The sequence below is a fragment of the Rhinolophus sinicus genome, linkage group LG01 (assembly GCF_036562045.2).
Source record: "Rhinolophus sinicus isolate RSC01 linkage group LG01, ASM3656204v1, whole genome shotgun sequence".
Classification (NCBI taxonomy): domain Eukaryota; kingdom Metazoa; phylum Chordata; class Mammalia; order Chiroptera; family Rhinolophidae; genus Rhinolophus; species Rhinolophus sinicus.
This window is the reverse complement of record NC_133751.1, coordinates 108,176,770-108,200,401: the sequence shown is the minus strand read 5'-3', so window position 1 is coordinate 108,200,401 and position 23,632 is coordinate 108,176,770. Positions and strand designations below refer to the sequence as shown.

Genomic DNA, 23,632 nt, shown 5'->3' with positions numbered 1-23,632 from the left:
TATAAAATTAAATTGATACTGCACCTAGCATGTGTGGCAGGAGTATAACTCTGTCGAGGTTCCCTAGTGACAGAATAAATTGCAGGGCCCATGCCTGATTGGCTCTCAGCTCCGGGACCCGGGAATGATGGATCACATGGCAATTCCATATTTGAGGTCTATTATTTCATGGCTAGTGGATCTATGACACATGCAAGCTTCCAGTCAAGGGAGACAACCCTGGTTGACCCAACAGTCATAGACAATGGACAGCCAAACCTGGCTTGCTGAGCAAGTAGCCAAGTTTAAGAACAGGGAAGATGCATGCAAATCTGACCTTTTGTTTTTGCTTTGGAAATGATTTGGGCAGCTGATGTTGAATGGGCTAAACAGGGCAGGCTGCCCTCCGGAGGGGCACCTCTCTCCAGGTCTGCACTATTCCCCACCCCCACCCCTTCCCTAGCACTGCTTCCACTTGACTTTGCTAGGAGCCAGCTTGAGTCAAGGACAGAAGACAGCAGGACACAGCACAGTGAGTGCATTTGTACACTCATTCATCCACCACATTTACTGAGCTCCTGCTGTGAGCCAGGCTCTGTTCTAGAGAATCACAGAGAAAAATGATCGTGTAAATTCTACAGCATTCAATACTGTTAGTGCTTGGAGGCTGGTGGGGGGCACTGAAGTACGAAATGTGGGGTGGTGAAACTTTACATAAGGTCTGAGGCTGAGAAAGTTCCCAGCGAGACGGTTACATTCGAATAAAGAACCGAAGGAGGTAAGAGAGGAAGGCATGGACCTGTGGGAAGGTAGAGAGTTCAAGCCAGAGGGGGCGACAAGTCAGAGACCCAAGCAGGGCACATTCCAGTGTGCTCATGGATGGCAGGGCTTCCAAGCAAGGACGGAGTGGCTGGCAGGGAAAGAGTGATGGGGGCAGGACCCAAGGCCCTGCCAGTCACAGAAGGGGCTTCAGCTTTTCCTCTGGGTGGGTGGGATGACACTGGCAGGGCTGAAGGAGAGAGTAACGTAAAACGCCTAAGTTACCACTCTGAACACCGAAGTCCAGTCACACTTTGCTCCTTGTGACATTGTGACTCCACAATCATTCAAAGGAAGCCAGCCTGTGTTAGGGGCAGGGCTTAGCCCCTACCGCTCGCCCTGTGGACTCAAGCTGCTCTCCAGTTCCCAGCCTTAGGGTGATTTTATTCTCTCCACAGGGATAATTGCTAAATACATAAAGGTGATAAAATGTAAAACTTTTAGGACATTCACCTTAATAGTCCCCAAAGTCAGGGAAATAAAATTCTTTTCCTGAACACACAAGATTTTCAGCTTGGGAAAGATGGCATCTGCTCCGTGCCACAAATACCGCAGCCTGAGCTCGGGGTGAATGCTGTTCGCTGGGGCTCTGAGCCCTGGTCTCCTCCATCAAGTGGGATAGTCCTTTCCTGGACGCTGTGGGGGGGAGGGGGGTGCTGCGAGGCCGAGCACAAAGAACCCTCACTTTTAACTGATGCTCACTTGTAACGTGACCAGTGTTGGGACTCCCACACCCAGTGACTAACAAAGCCTGAGAGAACGCAGAAACCCACCACTGATCGCCAGAGCAACGGGAGGAAAAGCTGAGCTAAACCTATAGGGGCATGGAGGGATGGCGAAGACTGGTGTCTTTCCTAGAGCTGCAAAGAGATACATTTGGACTTAATACAAAGCTGCCCTGTCCTTCACCCAAGGGGGAGCCAACCCCCAGAGCTTGCTGCCAGGGGCTGGGAGGGGCTGCTGAAATGGGCAGCTTCAGAAGGTTCCAACAGGCATCAGAGCATTGGCACTGAGCGTTCTCTGGAGAACTGCACAGAGCTGAGAGGGTTCTGTCCCAGAGGCTCCAGGAAATGCTCCCCTCAGGGGGCCACCAAGGCAAACTGCCACTGGATGCAGGGCTGGGACTGCAGGAGCCACCGAGGAGGCACTGAGCTTGGAGCTGGGCAGATCTAGGTTCTGCCTGTGGGACCCTGCCCACCCGAGCCCCACGGGCCATGTGGAAAGGGGTACAAGGACCCTGGCCTCACAGATGGTGATGGGGACCGAGGCACAGAGGGGAGAGTTCCTGGCACACACAAGTTTTCTGACTGCTGTGTAGGCACAGGAACACAGAAACCCTGGTCTGGCCTCAGGGCCTTTGCACTTGTTCTTCTACCTGCCTGGGGCACCCTTATCTCAGCTCCTCTAGGCCAAGAGGCCTGAGGTGGTAAGAGCCCTCCACTCAGGCCCTTGCCTGGCTCCTCTGAAGCGGCCTCCACCAGTGGCCGTCTTGCACCCTATTTTACTTCCTCCACAGCACTTCCCATCGTCTGATCCATCTTGTCTATCTGTGGGCTTCCTGTCACCTGTCCCGATTACTCTGTATTCCAGAACCTAGAACTGTGCCCAGCACAGAGGAGGTGCTCAACAGATACATATTGAAGGAATAAGTGAAAAGAAGCCCAGTCTCCTGCTCAGAAAAGGGGCTGGGGCTGGTGCCAGCTGGAAGCGTGTTCACCCTGCACCTGACCAGAAGGGCTTCTGGGTCCTCCCTGTTCACTCTGGTCTGACTGTCTTAGGGATGGAGGGCTGGTGGGCTGCACCCCAAGAGGACCAGACCTGTGGGTTTCGCTTTACATCCCTGCTGTCAGAGTAACCCCAGGTGGCTTTCTTCCCTCTCCCCACATTTACATTCGAAACACAGCCCCTGTGTGTCCCACACCCGTGGAGAGCGCTGCACCTCTCCTCACAGCACACACAGCCCACTGACAACAAGCCCCCCCCCTCACACCCCCAAAGCACAGAGGGATCCAAGATACAAATGCCGCGTGCCACGCAGAGAGGGGCAGCCGAGTCTGGCATTGCAGAAGCTCTACTTTCACCTGGTACTGCCTCTAGCCCCGGGACTGCTGCGTCTCGTCACCTGTCCAGGTCTTGGGAACCCCATACGTAAAACTGAAACCAAAGCACCCACCATGGAGAGATGGCTGAGTGGGGAGACCAGGTGGCACAGCACTGAGCCACCACCATCACTGACAAGTGTCCACTCACCACTTGCTTGTTCTGCTGCAGCAGAGGACACGACAGGTCCAGCTGGGGGCTGGCGTAGACGGGTGTCAGGGTGAGCCTGGATGGCGGGGCACACACGAACTTCACCACGGCTGGCTCCAGCGCAGGGAAGGGGTTGGTCATGCTGGGCTTGTTCCCCACCGAGAGGGCAATGACCTGGCGGGCAGAAGGAGTAGTCACGCACCCCAGTTGGAGGCCCTGTTCCACTGTGGTCTCGTCTCACCATCCAGCTCCCTGGGACTCCATGTGCTTTTCTGCAGGGTGGGAATGGTGATGACGTCTACACTACAGGGAGGTTACAAGGCCCAGTGACACACGCATGGAGGGCGCTCTTAATCAAAAGCAGGAGGCCTTCTGATGGGAGCCCCTGGCGTCCTCTGCAAAGGTCCGCCAGAACCACTGCCTCTCCGTGGCCCAGGGGAGAGGTGGGTTGGTAGGGCCATGTGGCTTCCCAGCACCCTAGGAAAACCCCACGGGTGCATGAGCAAATTCATCCCCAGTTTGTGCGTTTTTAAATGAAGAATCCATACTAACTTGAAAACATCCATCACAATGAGGTGTGGGTGACAGAGTGTGTGCCAGTGGACCAAGACCTGTGGGGTAGGCCAGAAAAGGGCTTACAGAGAGTGAGGGGTAGTGGCCTGTCCCTGGGGGCAGCCCTGGCCCCCTCAATGACACACACTCTGTGGGAAGGAATGGTCCGGTCCAGAAGCCCCTCACCCTTCCTGACCATGAGGCAAGACAAGGGCAGTTCCCACGCTGAGCTGCAGGTGACACCCCAAGGAAGACACACAGAGCACTGCAGTGAGGGGGGCCCTGGAGGCTTCCACTCCAACAGACGGGGGGTGGGGATGGGGGGGTAGGGGGGTGCAGGGGGTGGGGTGGGGGGCACACAGGTTAAGAAACTTCTCTGACTTAATTCTGAAGTTTCTCTTAGGATGCCATTATTTATTATTGTGTATTTATTTTCCTTATTCTTTGTCTGTTTTTTAAAACAAACGAAGCCAGTGGGAAGTGGCCTTTCACTGCGCCTCTTTCTGCTCACACCAGTCTCAGCGTGGTCGTCTCACAAGGACGCCTTGGGTGCATGTACGTGTTTCAACATCAACTGATATTCTTTGCAATATTAAACATGCAAGGATATTCTTCACGCCCCCCCCAAATGGCTTCTCTCCTATCTTTCTTGATTCACGCTGGCCTCCCAACTTGCTTTTGGTTTCCCAGCTTTGGGGCACTCTGAGAACAGAGCACAGCCCTACTGTGAGCAAAATGAGTACAGGGCCCTGAGCCTGGGGACTGAACTGCAAGCTGCCCCTTGATCCAGGCGATTCCAGCCCCGAGCTAGTTCAGGTCACAGACATGTTCTGCTCAGTCCACCCAGCCACCTTATTTCTTGGTTTTCAGCATTGAAAAAAAAAAGAGAGAGAGATTTCACAGAAAAATACTAGAATTCTCAGCTTATCCTGAAATACCAAAAAGATCTGCCAAACCTGGGCGTGCAGTCTCAGTCATTTGTAATGTGCCTGCCTGCCTGTCCCTTGACTTTGTGACTTGACTTTGTGACGCCTGAGCTCACCGCAGCCCGATTTGATGGTGGGGAATGCTGAAGCCTAGAGAAAGAGGTCACCCGGTAGTTGAAAAGGAGCCAGGACTGATTAGCTCTATCAAAGCTGGAGTGTACGGCGGTCCCAGCTGCCACACAGCGCTCGACCTGCTTGCATTCACTAAGTCATTCTACCTCACGGATCCTCAGTTTGCCTGTCTGTGAAATCGGAACAGCAGCATCAGCTAGCTCTCAGGGTTACTTTGAAGATTCGATAAACTGACACTGTAAGTACAGCAGGGCACTCAGGGAATGTGACTTTATACCCTTCCTCCAGGCAAGGTGGGTCTGGGGGTGGCCACCCTCTCACCTGTTCACCCAAGGCCTGGCAGGTCACGAGGATCCAGTGTTGCTCATAATTCCGGGAGGCAGGGGGGCCAAAGAGAGCAAGACTGATGCTATGTGTGTCCTCGGAGGTGACGTTCCGGAAGAACTTTGATGGCTCGAGGACCCAGGGTCTGGGACCTCCTTCAAACAGCATCTCCTTTGAAGAGCCAAGGGTCACCAAGGCGACAGAGGAGGGATCCACGGCCTGTGGGAGGAAGAGGGAGAAGAGACCTTTCCTCCGGGCCTTCCTCTATGCCGGAGGCCTCACCCTGCCACCTGCAGAGGTCACGAGAGCCCCGCTGCTCCTCTGGGAACTTGGGGTGCTCATCTGCCACATTCCCAGGGGTGCCAGCACAAGAGTGCTCTGTGGAGAATTCTGCCCGCCTCTGATATACTGCTGGGGGGACGGGAATAAACTGGCCTGTCTCTTTTGTAAAACAATCCAGTAAAAGCCTTGAAAATACCCGCAGCTCCTAGAACTGGAACTCCATCTCTGGACAGAACAGAAGGAGACAAACAAAGCGACGCACAAGGATGGTGGCTAGGTACAAAACTGACTATAGTTTATCACAACCACGTTGTTTTAAAAGGCATAAAACAATCTGAAAAAGAAATACGCCAGACGACCAAAGGAAACAGACTGTGTGTCATGGATGGCATAGTTATTGGTGGTGTGTGTCCCGTACTCTGCTCCACTGCATTTCCCCACTTTCTGTAACGTATATGTAAGCTTCAGGGACAAGCCTTTCTACCCGTTTTGTTCCCAGCACCCACAACAGTGCCGGCCACATAGTAGGTGCTCAATCATTATTGTTGAATGAAAGAGGGAACATTAGGTCCTGTAAGTAAGTTCCAATAAACAAAGGATGAATTACAATAATTGTCTTCACAAAATGCTGTCATGTGCTCTTCTGGGCCAGTGCGACTGCTGTGCTGAGCGTCCCAGAGGCCCCCCACAGACAACGGCGGTGCACAGGTCCCATCTCACAGCAAGGAGACGGACACACCTGCCGGAAGCCATGGTGTGCTCCATACAAGGACACCCAGACACAGCCAGGATTCCGGGAAGAACGGAGTGCCCCTCAGGGGTCCTGCAGCCCCGCTCCGTGACTCCCCGCACAGCTTGGCTGATTTCTCGCTCCAGAGGGTCCTACTGAGGTCAGCACCAGGTCCTTACTTGTCAGCGTGCTTCCCTGTTACTCCCTCCACTCAACCCTCCAGGAGCTGCCAGGTGTGCCTTCCAAAAACACAGATCTGACCTTGTGCTCTCTGCCTTAAATGGTTCCGGGGCACCAGCTGCCCTGGGAAGGAAGGCTGAGTTAGCCCTCTGCCCTGGGATGGGGCTCTACCAGCCTGGCCATCGCCTCACATCTGCCTGCTCCCACCTTCAGACTAGCCTGACCCCCAGCTGCCACGGCCCCCCACCCACCGCTCCCTCCCTCAGCAGGCAACGCTCGCCCTGCCAGGGCAATCGCTCAGCGTCTGGTTCATGCTTTGGGTGCTGCTCAGACTGAAGAGATGATGTGTGGGTGTCTGCCTCCTGATCAGGCTATGGACTCATGAAGGATGGGGAGGGCCTGTCTGTCTCCTTCTGTAGCCCCAGCATGATCCCAGTCACGTGAGAGATGAAACACAGCATAGAAAAAAGTGAAAAGTAAAAAAGAAAGACGAAAACTGCACTGCGATGCTATTCCTCAGCCGTCTGAGCAGCACAGACCCGCGTGTGGACGCCCCAGCCACGCTGCCGTGACTCTGGTGCGTCCGTAGAGAACCGTGCTCTTTCAACAACTAACTCTATCAGCTCACTACTCCCGGCCTGACACACGTGCCTCCCTGCAGGGGGCACCGCCCCCGCGTCTGCACAGATGCTGCCTGCATCACAGCCCCTGGCTTCGTCAGCTCCCTCCACGCTGTCACCCCCACGGGGCGGGTCCACACTGCCAACAGCCAGAAGTCTGTGCAGGCACAGGCTGACAACCACTCGGCTGTCCCCTGCCATCCTGGACCCAGCAGTGCCCCAACCAGATGCCACCTCAGAGCGGAGACAGGCTGTCCCTTGAGTGACAGCTTTAAGATGCACACACCCTCAAGGACAAGGTGGGCTGGGGGCTGAGGTGACGAGACACTGAGGCCCACAGGCTCGGGTCCTCCTGGTTGGGGGCTTACACTAAACCAGGGGTGTCCAAACTGTTTTCAACGGTTTTCACCAAGGGCCACATGCGGTAAAATACACAAACAGCCGGGCCACTCAGTCGAGGTAAAGTACGTATTGCCTCACCTGGTTTATTTAAGTAAACTAAATATATTTTTGGAATTTGCTACAGGCCAATTAACTGGATTGCGAGCCGCAGTTTGGACACCCCTGCACTAAACCCTTAGCAAAGGAAGGACGTGACTTTTCAGTGAGAATTCTGTCCTTTTGACTTTAATTTTTTGCAACATGAACATTTTCTGACTTTGCTATCAGCATTCAACCTTCCAGGACTCCTCCCTGTCTAGAGCAAGGTGTATACACACACATACGGTGCGCAGGTGTGCGCGCGCACATACGGTGCACAGGAGCGTGGGGTGCCCCCGCTGACGCCCACGCCAAGGCTCTGCCTTGCTACACACTCAGGTCTTAACTATAACAAGGGCCCTTTACCTGCATGTGAATCGCTAAGGATGCCCAGGCCTTTGTCTTGTCCTCCCTGGACATCCCCTCAGGACAGTCGCATGGCCTGCTCCTGCACTCCGCTCAGGTCTCTGCTCAAATGTCACCTCCTCACAGAGGCCTTTTTTGATCCCCTGTCTAGAGCAAGACCTTCCATCACTTGTTACCTCCTTTCCCAGCTCAACTGTCCTGATCACTACCTCCCATTACTCTTCATATATTCATCTGTCCATTTGCTTCTCTGTCCCCCCAACTAGCATGACACTGCCACTTGTTAACTGTGTGACCCTAAGCAGGTTAACCTCACAAGGCTCAGTATCCCATCCTGCAAAATGGGCATCAGGAGAACTGCTTCATGGGGTTCTTGCAGATTCAAAGCAGCCGGAATGAAATGCCTGAACACATGCCCAGCACAGGCTCAATAAATGGCCCCTGCTATTACCAACTGTCATTACTATTAACTATAGCCCCATTTTACAGATGAAAAGCATGAGTCCCAGCAAAGCAAAGCAATTTACCCAAGTTTACCCAGCTGGTGGGCACACATGTGTTCCAATGCCAGATGCCTGGGCTTTACCACATCTCAATGCCACAACCAGCAAAATTCTGCTGTGGGTAAAACAGGTTACTGGAAACCCCAAAGGACTTTTCTCATAACCAGCCCAAAGGGAGAGACTGTGCCAAGGCACCGCATGTCCCGTGAATAACAGCTGGGAACCAGGAATTATCACCTTCTCATTTAGGCATAAAAGCGTCATAGAATCCTGTGCCAAGGAGACAGATTACTAGCCACCACCACTAGTGATGGACCCATAAATCATCCAGCCTCCTCAGTGGACATCCAAGTACAGATATCCAAACTGGCAAAGCCAGAAAGGAGGCGCCCACACACCTGAGCGAGACCACCTCACTGGCCTCTATTTTCCGGTTTGTAAAACAGGAGGATGGGTCTGGTCATCCATCGACAGGCCCTTAGCAAGGTGGTCTATGTTTGCAGGAAACGGAATGCAAGCACCTCCGTACAGGGATACTCACACTTCATCTAGGTGGAGACAGAGGCAAGGTGCAGGGCGGTGGGAGGATAAGGCCCCAGGTCAATGCATTCAGTCTACGCTGACACTGCCAGGACCAAGGAGCCAGGTGGGGGCTTCCAGAGAGTAAGGTGGGATAAGGGCCTCTAATTCCTGCAGCAGACAGGGGTGAGGAAAGGTAACTGGGGCACTGACTGCACAGGGAATTCGGTCAAGAATGAGCCGCCCATGGTCCAAGCAGACAGACAAGGTGACATGTAAGTTGGGAGGGGGCAGAAACAAACACCTCCCGAAAACTCTGGAGAGGGTCTGTCTTCTGTGGACGGGCACGTCCTCACACTGCTTCCAGGACACCGCCGTTCACTTGCCCCATCACCCGCAGTGGTCCTATGTGTGGACCTGACTTGGTCATCCCCTGACCCTCATCAGCTGCCTACTGCCAGATGAGACTATCCAGCTCCTAACTGGATTTCAAAAACCTCCTTGCTCTGACCCACCACGGCCTCATATCTCACCCCAAGATATACCACACTACTTCCAGTGTCCCCACCTGCCACACTTCCTGCCTCTATGCCCTCCTTCCACTTCTGTGTTCATCAGTGACACCTCATTACCTCTACTTTATCTGCGTATCTGCCTTCCCCATAGACTGGCAGCCTCCCAAGGCACAGAATGTGGGATTTCTCCCCAGATCTGTTTCCCCAGCCTGGGCCTGTAACAACAAAGTATCTAGGGACTGTCTGCAAAGTAAACGGATAGATGGGCCAGCAAACACAGGTTGCAGCAGTAACTGTTTGCCGCCTTCCCAGTTTCGAAACTCCTTTCTTCCTTAGAGAAAGAACCACAATTTTATTACGGTGGTAAATAGTACAGCTAAAATAATTCCCAGCCTCTCTTGCAGCTAGGTGTGAGCAACAGATTAAGTTCTAGCCAGTGAGATACAGGTGGAAACCGCTGTTTTAAACTTCTGACAAGGCTACTACAGGAAACTAACTCAGCTGAGAGGTGAGTTCTCTCCCTTTCTGCTATGTTGAATGTGGATGTAATGGCTGGAGCTCCAGCAGCCATTTTAGACCATGAAGCAACCCTGAAGATGAAAGCCACATACTGGGATGAAGTGGAAAGAAAGAAATCTGGGTCCCTGATGTCTTGAAGCTGCCACCCTGCCCTGTGTGAGAACGCGTGTGAAAGAGAAATAAACTCTCTATTAGTTAAGCCACTGTTATTTCAGTCTTATTACCTGATCTTAACTGATTGGAGGGCAGAAGAAAGATAAAAGAAGAGAACCATAATCTTCCTCTATACTTTGTCCAGTCAGGAAGCCACCTTGATTGGGGACATGCCCACCTTATCTTTACTGTTAACCCCACTTTGGGAGAGTGAGCTCAGTTGTTGGCCTCTGACGCTCAGCCGAACACCCAGGTAATCAGACCATCCAGTCGTGTGGAGCAAGCACCCAGGAAGGGCCCTGACGAACCTCGTCCTGAGGGCCCTGGTGAAACACTCCACCGCACAGACAGCTGTGGCAGGGTTTCCTCGAGAATGACTGCTGCCATCTTAGGGATTGCAATTCTCTTGGACTCTGCTTTCTGAGTCCTCTCACCTCACCCAGTGTCCTGATCAGTGAGGGGTCTTCACCTCCTAATTTTAAACGGCCCCCCTCCCTTCCTCTGTGCTCCCCATCGTCCTTTCACACCTGACCTCTTCCGTGGCATGCGTATATAAAACACATTACTTATTTGGTTTACTTCCTGTCTGCTGCAGTGTCAGTTCACGAACACTAGGACGTCTGTGTGTTTGCTATGCTGCTGTGTCCCTCCAGCTTAGAGCAGGATTGGCACAGAGCAGGTATTCGTATGTTTGTATAATAAATGGATGAGTAGAGTAGGAGCAGCAGGGCTGGGCCGCTTCATCCTGAATAAGTATCTGTAAGCGCCTGCTCTTTTAGGTCTGGGGGTCAGGGCCTTGGTTCTGTCCTGGCTGGTGAACTCGGAACACATTTCTCCCACTTGCTCATTTGAAATAAAACAACCCTTCTGAAAAAATTAAAACAGAAATATCATATCATCCATCAATTCTTCTGGATATGAAAGAGAATGAAGGAAACAAAAACGCTAACTTGAAAAGATTTCTACACCAACCTAAGTGTCTACTGATGAATGAGTATTATTCAGCCATAAAGAAGAAAGAAATCCTGCTATTTGCGACAACATGGATAGACCTCGAAGTCTTTATGTTAAGTGAAATAAGTCATAGAAAGACAAATAGTGTATGATCTCACTTCTATGTGGACTCTAAAACAAACAAACAAACATCTTGACACAGGTGACAGACTGGTGAGTGCAAGGGAGGAGAGTGGAGGTGGGTGAAATGGGTGAAGGCGGTCCAAAGGTACAAACTCGAAGTTATAAAATAATTAAGCCCTGGGGATGTAATGTACAGCCTGGTGACTCTAGTTAACAGTACTGTATTGTATACTTGAAAGTTGCTAAGAGAACAGATCTTCAAAGTCCTCGTCACAAGAAAAAAGATTTTAACGATGTATGGTGATGGAAAGTAACTAGACTTACTGTCATGATCATTTCCCAATATATACAAATGCTGAAGCATGCTGTATACCTGAAACTAATATAATGTCATATGTCAATTACACCTCAATAAAAGAACGAAACAACCCTTGGTTATTGTCTGCTCTGTATCAGGCACTGTGCGCAGGACCCACGGCTCAGAGATGAAAGATTCTAACGTTCCTGAGCTTGCTTCTACCAGCTGAGAGTCACAAACCAAGGGGCCAGAGCTGTCCTACAGGTTGATGCTGGGTGTCAGGGAAATGCCAGCACTGATGGGCCCAGCCTGGGAGGCTGGGGGAGAGTCTCCCCGAGGCCACGCCGTCACCCGTCCTCTGAGGCCTCCTGTGTGAGAGGCAGATTCAAACAAAGTAAGAAGTAATTATGTTCCCCATCCCACTGCTTAGTAGCTACTGTGTGAAAACTTCACACCTACCCTTGGAGGGAGGTCCAGCTCTTTTCTCTCTGTATTTTAATAACTAACCCTTACTGAGTACTCACTACCTCGCAGGCACCATTCTAAGCCCATTTCATTCATTCACTCAGCTGATTCTCACCACACCCTTTGAGGCTGGTACTGTATTAGCCCCATTTTACAGGCAGGGAAACTTAAACTCGGAGAAATTAAATCAGCCAAGGTCACAGAGCCGGTGTCAGACCTAGATTCAAACTCAGAGGCTGGTGTCAAGGCTGAAGCCATGAGCTGTGACCCCCCGCACTGTAACTGCTTCCCACCACAGATGAGCAGAGGGGCCTGGACACTTGCCGGTCAGCTGGCATCAGGCAGGGGGAGAATGCAAACCTGACTCACGTCCCCAAGGCCCAGACTCTGCACCACACGCCAGGGCCCATGTCCCATTCTAGGGTTCTCTGGAGCCCTGGACCCTGTGGAGGACATCTCATCCACACACACAGACAGATGGAGTCACTGTCTGCCTTTGGGGAAGCTTTGCTCCTCCACACACTTCCTGACAGCAGCTTAAAAATCCCAGGAGAAGATCGCTCTGAGCAATCCGGGTTTTAACACAAATTTGCCAGAACAAAGGAATAATTTGCATCAGGGAGGCAGCTGTGGGGCAGGGGCCGGGACTCACCTTGAGGGGCAGGTAGGCAGCAATGGTGATGCGGGCACTCAGGTGGACGTGGCCGTGCCTGTAGCTCACGAGTAGCGCGGTATAGCCCTGGGCCTCGGCGCGTACCCTGACGCCGCTGCAGTGCTCAGAGCTCGGCCGCAGCCTCCCTGCAAGAGGAGAGCCAAGAGGTCACCGTGAACTTGGCTTGGTTGGAAAGACATGGCCAGCCGGCCAGCAGCCCCCGGACTTGATACACAGCCTGACTTAACATTTTTAAGTACAATTCCCACCACGGAAGGGACACTTGTCATAAGCATACAGTTCCTCACAGACTTAGTACACCCTGCATCCAGGACTGGGGTCAAGAAACAGTTTCACTTGAGCCCTGGAGCCCCCACAGACCCTTCCGGTCACTAGCTCGTCCTCAGAGAACCATGTTTGCTGCCTGCTGACAACACAGCACAATTTTACTGGCTTCTCTGTTTTATATAAAGGGAATCACTGAGCAAAAACTCCCTGTCTGCCCTCTTCAACTCAGTGTCGGTGGTGAGATCCCTCCTTATTTTTTGTAAGTCGGAGATCTTCTACCCACATTTGTTTATATTATTCTGTTGTGTGAAAAAAAACCCTGCAATCCATTTGTCCCTGCTGCTGCGAGGATCTGGGGTGTCCTCCGTGCAGGGCAACGACACGCGGTGCTGCTGGACCATTTCATTTGCTGCACATTTGTCTTGCTGGGCGTATTCCGGCCTTGCTGGGCGTATCCCTAAGTGCCATATGCGCACCACCAGTCCTTATTGCCTACGAGAATGCGTCATTACTGCCAAGTAGACTTCCCAAAGTGGTCGTATCAAGTTATACTGCTACTAGTGACTGTGCTACAACCCTGCCAATATTTGGGATTTTCTACCTTTTATTAGAAAAGGCAATTTGAGTGGGAGTGTAGCAGAGTTTTATTGTTTTCTTTCTAAACATTTAGAAAAAAAATTATACCATGAAACCTCACATTCTCATCCCCTCGATTTTACAACTAACATTTTGCTCTATTTCTCTTATTGCATTATCTATCCATCTCCTACCCATCAATCTTATTTTTTATGCATTTAAAAGTAAGTTGCAGGCCTCAGCGTACACTTCATTCTAAATACTTTAGCAAACACATAATTAACTGCAGTTCAATATTTCTTTATGGCTTTTTCTTAAGGTCAAATTTACACACAGGGAAATGCACAGATCTTAAGTGGACCACAAATGACCTGGTACAGAAGGGGAAAAAAAATTATTTTCACCCAGAGGGAAAACCCACACCCATGACCTGGCAGCGACTGCTCCACTTTTGGTCTCAGCGTGGGCCAGTTTTCCCTCACACTCCACATGAGTGAGCTGTGCTCTGTGTCTAACTCAGCTAACGCATCATGTCTTTGAAACCCAGCCATGCTGCCGTCGCATGATCAGTGGCTGTTTCCGCTGGATTGCCAAGAAGTATCCCATTGCAAGGTCTGCTTATCCATTCAGCAGCTGATGGGCATTTGGGTTTCCAGTTTGGGGTGACTGGGAACAGAGCTGCTGTGGACACTCTTGAACAATATTCTCCACACTCTGAGAACATATTTTGCTTTTGCTCTCCCTTAGGACACATTTCAATGCATGCTGTTTTGCCAATGGCCACCACCGTGGCCCTAGGCAGAAGTCCCTATGCCACCAAGCAGGGCAGGCCACAGAGTCCACAGGCAGAGCCCAGTAGCTCCCAAAAACTGCACCTCTGCCAGATGGGCCTATTTGTGTCCACGGGTACATAGACAGAAAGAACAGGGAAATGGCGGGGGGCTGAGTGTGGACCCTGTTGTCTTCCAGACGAGTACAGAGAATCTGGGCAAATGCTTATCTGGACATGACCGTGAATTCTGAGAAGGGAGCCAGGCCATTTGTATAGCTGAGAAGTGCAGAAGAACGGAGCCCCCAGAGGGCACTGTTCAGAGGGCAGTGCAGACAAGCTTCCTGAGCCATCCCTTCTGGCCTCAACCTGCCTTGCATACCATGATCCGGCCCCTGCGCTGGGGAGGGGAGGCCCACCTGCTCCGACCAGAAGCATGCAACACCCTTTCTCAGGCTTCCCACATACTCTGCATCCTCTTCTGCTCCTCAGAACACTCTTCCCCCATTCTCTCCCAGAATCCTCCTTCAGGTCTCAGCTATCACCTCCTCTAAACAGCCTACCCAGATACCTCCACAGTGGCTTAGGTATCTGTCTTCTGCAGTTTTCTGGGGAACACGTTTGGGTACTTCTGGGGAACATGTGGGTACACGCCCAGGAGTGGGACAGAACTCAGGGGACCTGTGCTTCCCCACTGGTGCCCTCTGTCCCAGGTACCATAACTGCCTGTTAAGCCATCTGTCTCACTAGATATCAATGGTCATGAAGGTGAGATCATGTCTCTCATGTTTACCAAGGGACCCCCAGAGCACAGCACTCAGTAGGTGCTCACTGAACTAGCTGAGGCTCAGAGCAGAAACAGGGCCAGGGCAGAGCACCAGCTGAGCTGCTCAGCCACCCCGGGGAGCTGAGCCTGGCCAAACCCAATCCTGGGGGCTCCATGGAGAGGTTCATGGTAATTCCTGCAAGCCAAGGGCCTTTTAAGGGGGTTTCAATGATGAAGGCAAGACAGAATGGCATCCCAGTGGCCAAGTCCAGTAGGAACAGGGGGAATTCCCCACGTGACTCAGGGGTGGTGCCTGGGCTGCAGCTGCAGAGGGACCTGCTACAGCCCCTTTCCAAGACCCATGGCCTGAGTCCCGTCATGTGTGCTCTTAGCTTGGGCGAGGTCAAGGGTATGCACTTGAGGGGTGGGGGAGAGGGAGGAAAGGAGGGAGAGAAAGGGAAAGAGAAGGAAACCATCAGCCAGGTGGGGATCATACCTGTCCCCATCTGTTTGTTCATGAGCCTCCTGTGCCCCAGGGCAGGCATCACCCAGTGCTGAACCCTTCTGGTCTCGAGTCCCACAGATTTCTATGACACCAGCATCTCTCTGCTCTGAGTAGGCTCCAGGTTGTAAGGTACAACCTGGCCCTTCCACAAGCCTTCTCAGAGTCACATGTACTCAACCTGGGGACACTTAAGAAGGTGTCTCAGGGAGATTCTGACACCACAGTATTTCTATCTCAGCTGCTGTCTTCAGAACCAAACTGCTTGAAAAATGCTCCTGTACTGGGCTGAGGGACATTCATTTGTAACCCTCACAGCAGGCAAGGGGCTGGTGTCCCATTTTATACATGGAGAATCCAAGGTTCACAGAGGTTGGGCAACTTGCCTGGTGATATGTGGAAGTGGTGCTTGGACCTGGGCCTGTGGAATTCCAAACCCTGTCCTTTAATCCTGGGACCTCCTGGGCGGCAGCCCGCAGATCCCCTCCAGGACACACGTGGGGATATGCTGACAGGGCAGGCCCCTCTCCTGCTGTCAGTGAGCCTCTGTCTCCTGAGTGCTAATGTTTTTCTCCATCCTAAGTGGCTGCCCACTGAGGACACGTAAGATTTCATGAAGGTCACTTTCTCCTGGGTGGTCAGAGAGGACACAGCAGCGCCCTCCAGGGAAGGATAAAAATGTGGTAATGTCTCAGAGATGTGGCTCCTTCCTCCATGCAGCTTCACATTCAAACAGCAACATGAGTAACCACAACTACAGGCACCTCAGCCCATTAGGCCTCCAAACCCTGCCAGGACCAAGCGGTCACTCCTCTGCTAAAGAGCTGTCAGCAGCTGCCCACTGCCTGGACGCTGAGGTCCAAGCCCTCCGCACTTCATGCTTCACCAGGGCCAGTCATCCCCGGTCCACTGTGTGTGCCCATGTCCCCGGACATGCGCCCTGCCCTCGTCCCGCCCCAGGAGCCCCACCCACCGAATGATGTTCCCCATTTCAACCCCTGCACAAACCTTACTCCTCCCACAATGGCTCAGCAGTCCTTGGTTTCTTCATCGGCAAACCAGAGAGGAACCCTCTACTGTCCCTGAGCCAACTCCCCTGGGAGGCCCCCTTTCTCGGGGGACTAAGGCTCCAAGTCAGTGTCAGACACAACCCAATCTATAGCATCCCAGCCCGTGCCCTTCTGTGACCTGGCACAGCCTCTGTCTCTTCACCTGACACACGGTCCAACCACAGCTCCTCCTCCCATGGCCGTTCTGAAGTCTAATGAGGTCATGCATACAAAGTGCTGCTCTGCCCGGCAGGGCTGGTGGTCCTTACTACCAATATCTCTACCAATATCACCAAAACGCTGCAGGGGATGCTAGAGAGATCCACGTGCATGGTCCTGATGGCGCTGGAGGGGTGGACCTTACACGTCACAAAGGTGCTGCAATTCGGTCACTAACCCAAACCCCTAGCACAGTGTGTTCTGAGCACCTACTGACTCCAGGCACTGCAGTGGGCATTGCAACATGCGCTTCTATTTAGGATGACACCCAGTTTAGAGACCTGGAAACTGAGGCTCAAAGAGAACAGTGACACCCTAGGTCACACAGCAGGTAAGGTCCAGACCAGACTGTTGCTGATGGTAGACAAGGGGACAAATGCCATTTCTCATGCTGTGACCCCCTGCTGCCTCTAGGCCGGCCCACAGGGAGAACCCAGGGGTGTGCCCCAATCCCACGGGCTGGCGCCCACTTGTCAGCAGTGCTGGGTTACCTGGCAGCGGCTGGAACACACCCTGGTTCTCCACCTCAACCACCAAGTCGAAATGGGAGCAGTCGCTCAGGGTGACCACCTCGCTGGCCCCGCTGGGCATGAGGCCGGTGATCCGCAGGGGCAGCTCCAGGGTCTGGCCCACTCGTGCCTCTACCTGGCACGGGGCGAACTCCATGCCACTGGGCTCGATCACATAGACCTGGAGGACAGGACGTGGACGAGGTCATCAGGCTCCATGGGGGAGGAAGGGCTGCTGCTCAGATTTGCTAACAGCTGCCAGATGCTAAGACTGAGCTGTGGGGATATCTGGGTATATGGTGGGGACTGGGGTGACATTCAGGGATAGAGGTGTCAGGAGAGGGCCCTCTGAGAGGATGATGTAGGAGCTCAGACCTCAGAACCATAATCAGGGGCCGCCAGACAAGTCTGGGGGAGAAACATGTCTAGGAAGAAGAGACAGTCCATGCAAAGGTCCTGAGGCATGTGCCAGCTCAGCATGTTGGAGGAATATAAAGAAGGCAGCGTGTGTGTGTGTGTGGGGGGGGGGGGGATAGGGAAGGAGAACGAGCAATGAATACTAACAGAAAACAAGACTCACCAGACTCCAGGTTCTGTTCTAAGAACATTGCTACGGTAACTCATTTAATCCTGTCTCCTTGTTACGAAGGTTCTATTACCAACCAAGTGACTTGATGAATAAACTGACATGGGAGGAACCTGCCTGAGCTAGAGCATGGGGGAATCTGGCCCAGGCAGTCCAGCCCCGGAAGCCAAGCTCTAACCACTACACAGACTACCTACTGGGGACTGTGCTCTGGCTTTTGGATGAGTAACCAGATGAAGCATTTACTGCGATGAAGACGCTTGGAGACAAGGAGGGGCGAGGTGGTTATAGTTTATCCAGGTATTTCACAGCCATGCTGTAGCTAAAGGGGTTTCTGTTATGACCTTCTCCATATGAGACTAGATCAGTTTTTAGATAGTGTGTGTGTGTGTGTGTGTGTGTGTGTGTGTGTGTCACAAGACTAACACAACCTCTCACTAATATCCCAAATCATGTGAGGTCAGGATTGGACACACCACGGTGGGCCTTTGATTTCTGTCCTAAATGAAGCCATAAAAGGGGCTGAGGTTAGGGCCAGGCAGTAAGAAGGGGGTACAGTCAGGAGGCACCGGGTGGGGCCGGGGAGAGGCTCAGCTGCAGGTGACCACTCCCACCTGCAGCCTGTGCTAAGCGAGTTGGTCCCACATGACCCCACATGAACCGGAGGAAAGACAGGTGTAAAACCCTGGTGCAAGGACTCCTGACTTTGTATGTGAAATAAGTCAGAGAAAAGGAGTCAGGGCCAGGTCTCTTGGAGTCTGAGGCCTTCCTTTCACTGTGAATTGACACCCAGTGTTCAGTGACCCTCCCAATTTGGAGAGTCCTATCTTCTAGGTCTGGGGAATTTTCTAGAATGACTCCTTTGATTATCTCATGTCTTCTGTGTTCTCTGGTCTCCCTTCCAGAAACTCTAGCTATGATGACCCTGGCCCTTTTGGTCCCATCCCCTGCCTGGTGTGGGGCATCATTTCCATCTCCGTGATACGGCTGTGATCTCCTCAAGGGCAGGGCCGGAGCCTGACCCACCACCACCTTGCTCACTGCCAATATCAAGTACAAGACCAAGGGCTAAAGGGTGTTTCTGAATTAAGCCTGAGGGTTAAGAGGGGGCAGTGAGAGACCACCATCCCAAGACCCCCCCGGGCTGTCCTGGCCGCCGAGTTCTCACCTTCATCTCCCCAAAATGCAGTGGATTCTGAACATCATGTGCCTGGATTACACTGAGTCCTATGTCACTGCCTGTCGTCATCACGCCCTTGACAGTGACTGTGGCAACATTGTGACTTGACGAAGACCAACTGAAGTTCCCACTCCCGCCATGCGCCTGGGGAAAAAGTCAGCATCTGATCAGCCCACCTGCCTGGTCTCTCTGTTTCACACACTCATTCACTCACATACCCTCACTCTCACACATACTCACACATCCACTCACACTCATTCTTTCTCACACAAGGTCAGCGTCCCCCCACCAGGGGGCAACATGGCATCAAGCCAATGCCTGACTGGAGGCTGCCTCCACTCCTTGCTCTCTCCACCCTGCCTCATTTCTAGTCCTTCGTTCTGGGGACCCTGGGGCTAACATACACATATAGACACACCCAGGACAGTGGCCCAGAACCCACGGACACCTGCCAGAACTCAGGCTAGAATGGGAGACTCGAAGCCAGGTACAAGATGGTGCCTCCCTGACCAGACACGGCACCCCTCACGGCACACACCCCTGACCACACGGCACCCCTCATGGCACACACCCCTGCCTCCTCTGAGTTATCTGCCATGAAGTAAATAGTCCAGCGGCTTCTGAGAACAAGGGCCACCACCCCAGAAGGGCCCGGAAGATAACACATCTGAATGATGGAGCAGTGAGTACCCGTACATAGAACACTGTCGTCACTGCCAGGGAGACAGCAGGGACGGATTGGGACTGTGTTGGCCACAGGGGCTCAGACCCCGACGGAGTCAGGTGGGCACGTGAATATCACAGACCAAGAGCACATGATATATGACAGGGCTGGAGACATTTTCCCTTGAATCTCAAATTTTCCTCTAAGGATATTTACACTGTTTTGGGAAAACAATATTTAACGAAAACTAATTCGTGTGGAAGTTAAATCTGTGTTCCAGGTTTTCATTATTTTGCTTTATTTTCTGTTTTTTCAGGGGTTTTTTCTGATTATCAAAATATATTGCTGTGATAGAAACCTCAGAAAATACAGAAAGCATAAAGACTCTCTGATTTTAAATTCTCTCTAACCCCACAGAAGATAATAATAGAAGGAAAAGAATGGATGAAAAGCCCCAATCCCATGGAAACACCCACAAGAGTACACCCAGATGTGGGGGCTCCCAGGTAGTTACCTTTATCATGTACTGATAGGCGCCCGTCTTTGGTTGCCACGGAAATGTCAAGATGCTGGGATAGAGGGTGATGGGGATGTGAATTTCCACCTCCTGCTGGTTCCACACAGGCACGTGCAATGCATGGACTCCTCCATCCTACAAGGGGGTGAGGGCGCCCCACATCACCATGACAACCAGGTCATCAGCACAGTTTTCCAGCACATCCCTTCCCCTCCCTGGGGATTGGGCCACAAAGGTAGATTCTGTGATTGTGGGGGAGTGGGAAGTAAGATGCCAGAGACACTGCAGCCTCTGTCTCCATGGAGATGGCTTTCCATGGCTCTGTAGTAGTCACTCTAGTCAACACTGCTGGACTTTATCCACATGGACCTCCTGACAAGATGGACGTGGTTATCCCCACTTTACAGATGGGGAAACTGAGGCGTGAAGGACTGAAACAACTTGCCTCCAGCCCCTAGAGCTGAAGTGCAGACAGGTAGGCCTTGCTGTGTGGTCCACAGGCCGTTTCTTTCTGCTGCCTCCTGCTCCCTCTTAATGGTCTGAGAAAGGTATGGTGCAGGGTAGGCAGGTGAGAGTACCCATGCCAACGTCCCAATCAATGAGAACTGCTCCCACCAAAAAAATGACTGCCCTTTTAAGTACAGGGAAAAACAAAAAGCCTTTGAAGGACCCACAGCCAAAACAGCCGAAGGGGCACTTGTGGCTCCTGGTTGGTGCGCAGATGGATTCTCCCCAGCAAGAGGTCTAGTCCTAATCGCAGGAGATACAGACTCACTTCTATAGGGGCCGGCACATGGCAGAGGAAGAGGGCCTCTGGCCTGGTGTGGAGACAGGTGACAGGAGAGCCAAAGCCCAGCCTCCCAGACATCCCCTGTGAGCCCAGAGAGGGAGGGTCCCTCAGGGCACCTGTGAAAGCAGCACAGAGGCCGAGCTTGGGGTCTGGACACCCCAGGCCTTGCATCCTGCCCGGGCTGACATTTCTGCCTGTGGAGGGCCCGGGGGGCAGAGGAGGGAGGCGCCAACTTGCCTGGTCCACCACGGAGGTGAGGGCTGCATTGATGGCTGTTTGGCCTCTCTTCATTGCCCTGACATGATGGTACGACCCATTCCGGGAAGAAGACAGCACCTCAAAGAACTCAGCGGGGAGCACGGTTTCAATGCGGATGTTCTGGAAAACGAGGCAGGATGGGTGAGAGAGGCTCCTCCGTCAACCCGTGAAAGTCAGAAGCAGTGCAACCCGAGAACAGCAGTCAGACCAGGTCGACGGGCCCTCGAGGCTCACAGGCCTCCAATAGGCAGCATCAGATAGGCTGGACAAAGCCCTGCAACTGAGTTCTGACCGGTCTGGGCTTTGACCCCTCCCTGGCCTACCTCCCTGAGTGATGCGAAGACCTGATGGTCCACTGTAGTTGCCCACGGGGGGCCCACAACAGCTCGAAGCCCACTGCTGGGTTTCTTGGGCCCTGCCCTCCCACACAGCAACCACCAAACACAATAAAGGACAGCAAAATCCCTTTCAGCTAACTTCGAAAATCAGTGACTGACGGAGTCTTTACTAACATGAGGGAGGCAGTGACTTCTGCAAAGAAGTCAACTTCAGACAACACCAGGCAGGTCCCAGACTACGATGCTGGGAATTTCTCTCAAAGGACCAACACACTGCCTAGACTCCTCTCCACCTGCCCTTTTGTCTGATGCTCCTTTCCAGAGCCCAAAAGCTAACAGAGGGTGGCCTAGCATGCAGGACTTCTCAGCAGATTTAGTGTCCCGGGCCCTGAAGGGAGAAGATGGGGAAGGGCTCCCTGATTCTTCACAAAACAGGAAAGGATGGATTCTCAGTGCTGGGAAGTCCCCAGGCTGATGCAAAAGGTGCTGGAGGGCAGCTGGAGACACCACTGCCTCCTTGAACCTGCTGCCTGTACCTCCTCTCCCCGCCCCAGCCCTGTAGGGGGTGGGGCTATGGTATGCAGACACACAGGTTTACAGGGTCTTGAGATGCCCCAGGGATCCCGGGGATACTGTGGGCCCAGCAGAACCACTAGGAAGTGACTGAAGTCAGCCTGCCACATGGGAACCCCTCTTCCTTTGAGGGCAGCTCACTGAGCAGCCCTCAGTGCCACCCCACCAGGACCCGAGGCAGGCAGGCACTCACGTCTGATGGGTAGACCTTGTTTCCAGACTTGTCAAGCACTTCAATGGTAATTTCGTACAGGCGGCCAGTCTCGAGCACCCATCTGTCACCAGGGTAGACTGTGAATCCTATAAAACAGGGAAGTGGCAGCGCCTGATGACTCAGGCCACAGGATGGGACCAAGCACCATTAGCACCAGGCCCCACAACTGCTCACCTGGAGGCCCCACAACTGCTCACCTGGAGGCCCCACAACCACCTACCTGGAAGGGCCCAGACCACTTACCTGAAGAGACGTACAACTGTTCAACTTAAAGATACCTATAACCACTCATGGGAGGCCCCACAACTGCTCACCTGGAGGCCCCACAACCACAACCTAGAAGGGTCAAGGCCACTCAGCTGGAGAGACCTATAGCAATGGGAGCATACCACTCACCTAGACAGCCCACAACTGCTCACCTATACCCTCCATGGAAAAGGACCCGCTGTTAACAACTGTGAGATCGAATGCCAGCCATTAGACACAAGCCCTCAAAACCTGAGCTGATCTCTACGACACCCCAGGACCAAACCTGAACAATCCCAACTTGACTGTTCAAGGCTCAAACTTGATCCCATCCACAGTAGGTCTAGCTCCAAATCCATACTGGTATATACTCTGAATACACAGTAGGTCTACTCTGAATCCACCGTGAATCTATGCTCTGAATCCATAGTACGTCTACACCCTGAATCCATAGTCTACCCTATGAATCAGAATGGATCTATGCTCTGAATCTACAGTAAATCTACACTCTGAATAGAGTATGTCTACACTGTGAATCCATAGTTATGCTACAACCTGAATACATAGTAGGTCTACACTGTAATCCACAGTAAGGCTATGCTCTGAATCCACAGTAAGTGTAAGCTCTGAATACATAGTAGGTCTACACTATAATACAGAGTGAGTCTATGCTCTGAACCCATAGGTCTACGCTTTGAATCCAAGTGAGTCTACACTCTGTATCCACAGTGAGGCTGTGCTGTGAATCCACAGTGAAACTACCCTCTAAATCCACAGTAGATCTATGCTCTGAATCCACTATGGTTCTACCCGCTGAATCCACTACGGCTCAGCTCTGAACCCAGAGCAGGTCTATGATCTAATCCACAGTGAATCTATGCACTGAATCTCTGCTAATCTACACGTTGAAAACACCCCCATCCACAGTGGGTCTACACACTGATTCCACAGAAGGTCTGAGCTCTGAATCCACAGAAGGTCTATGCTCTGAACCCACTGTGGGCACATACTCTGAAACAGGAGTGTACACCCTGAAGCTACAGGGAGGCTACGCTCTGAATCCACATTGTGTCTACATTCTGAACGCACAGTAGTTTACGTGTGAGGCCTGACACAGCGCTTGTGCTGCTTCCAGGCCTCTTGTGTTCCCACCGTGGATGCCACCCCAGCTGTTCACTGACCCCTGTGGTGCGATGTGCTCTCACCTCATTGCCCAAGTTCTTCCCTCTGCCATGGTGACCTACCCA

General features: G+C 52.5%; 1 protein-coding gene across 2 annotated transcripts in view; it reads right to left on the bottom strand.

Moving 5' to 3' along the window:
- NUP210 (nucleoporin 210) overlaps positions 1-23,632 on the bottom strand; it is a 130,209-nt gene that overhangs the window by 50,248 nt on the left and 56,329 nt on the right. For both annotated transcript variants that reach the window (XM_074334110.1, XM_019717558.2), the window contains exons 9-16: positions 22,119-22,225; positions 20,994-21,134; positions 19,964-20,101; positions 18,774-18,929; positions 17,002-17,200; positions 12,342-12,487; positions 4,980-5,201; positions 3,049-3,222 (exon numbers count right to left, since the gene is read on the bottom strand). In XM_074334110.1, the coding sequence (XP_074190211.1) occupies positions 3,049-3,222; positions 4,980-5,201; positions 12,342-12,487; positions 17,002-17,200; positions 18,774-18,929; positions 19,964-20,101; positions 20,994-21,134; positions 22,119-22,225 (1,283 nt within the window). The remainder of the gene's footprint in view (positions 1-3,048; positions 3,223-4,979; positions 5,202-12,341; positions 12,488-17,001; positions 17,201-18,773; positions 18,930-19,963; positions 20,102-20,993; positions 21,135-22,118; positions 22,226-23,632) is intronic.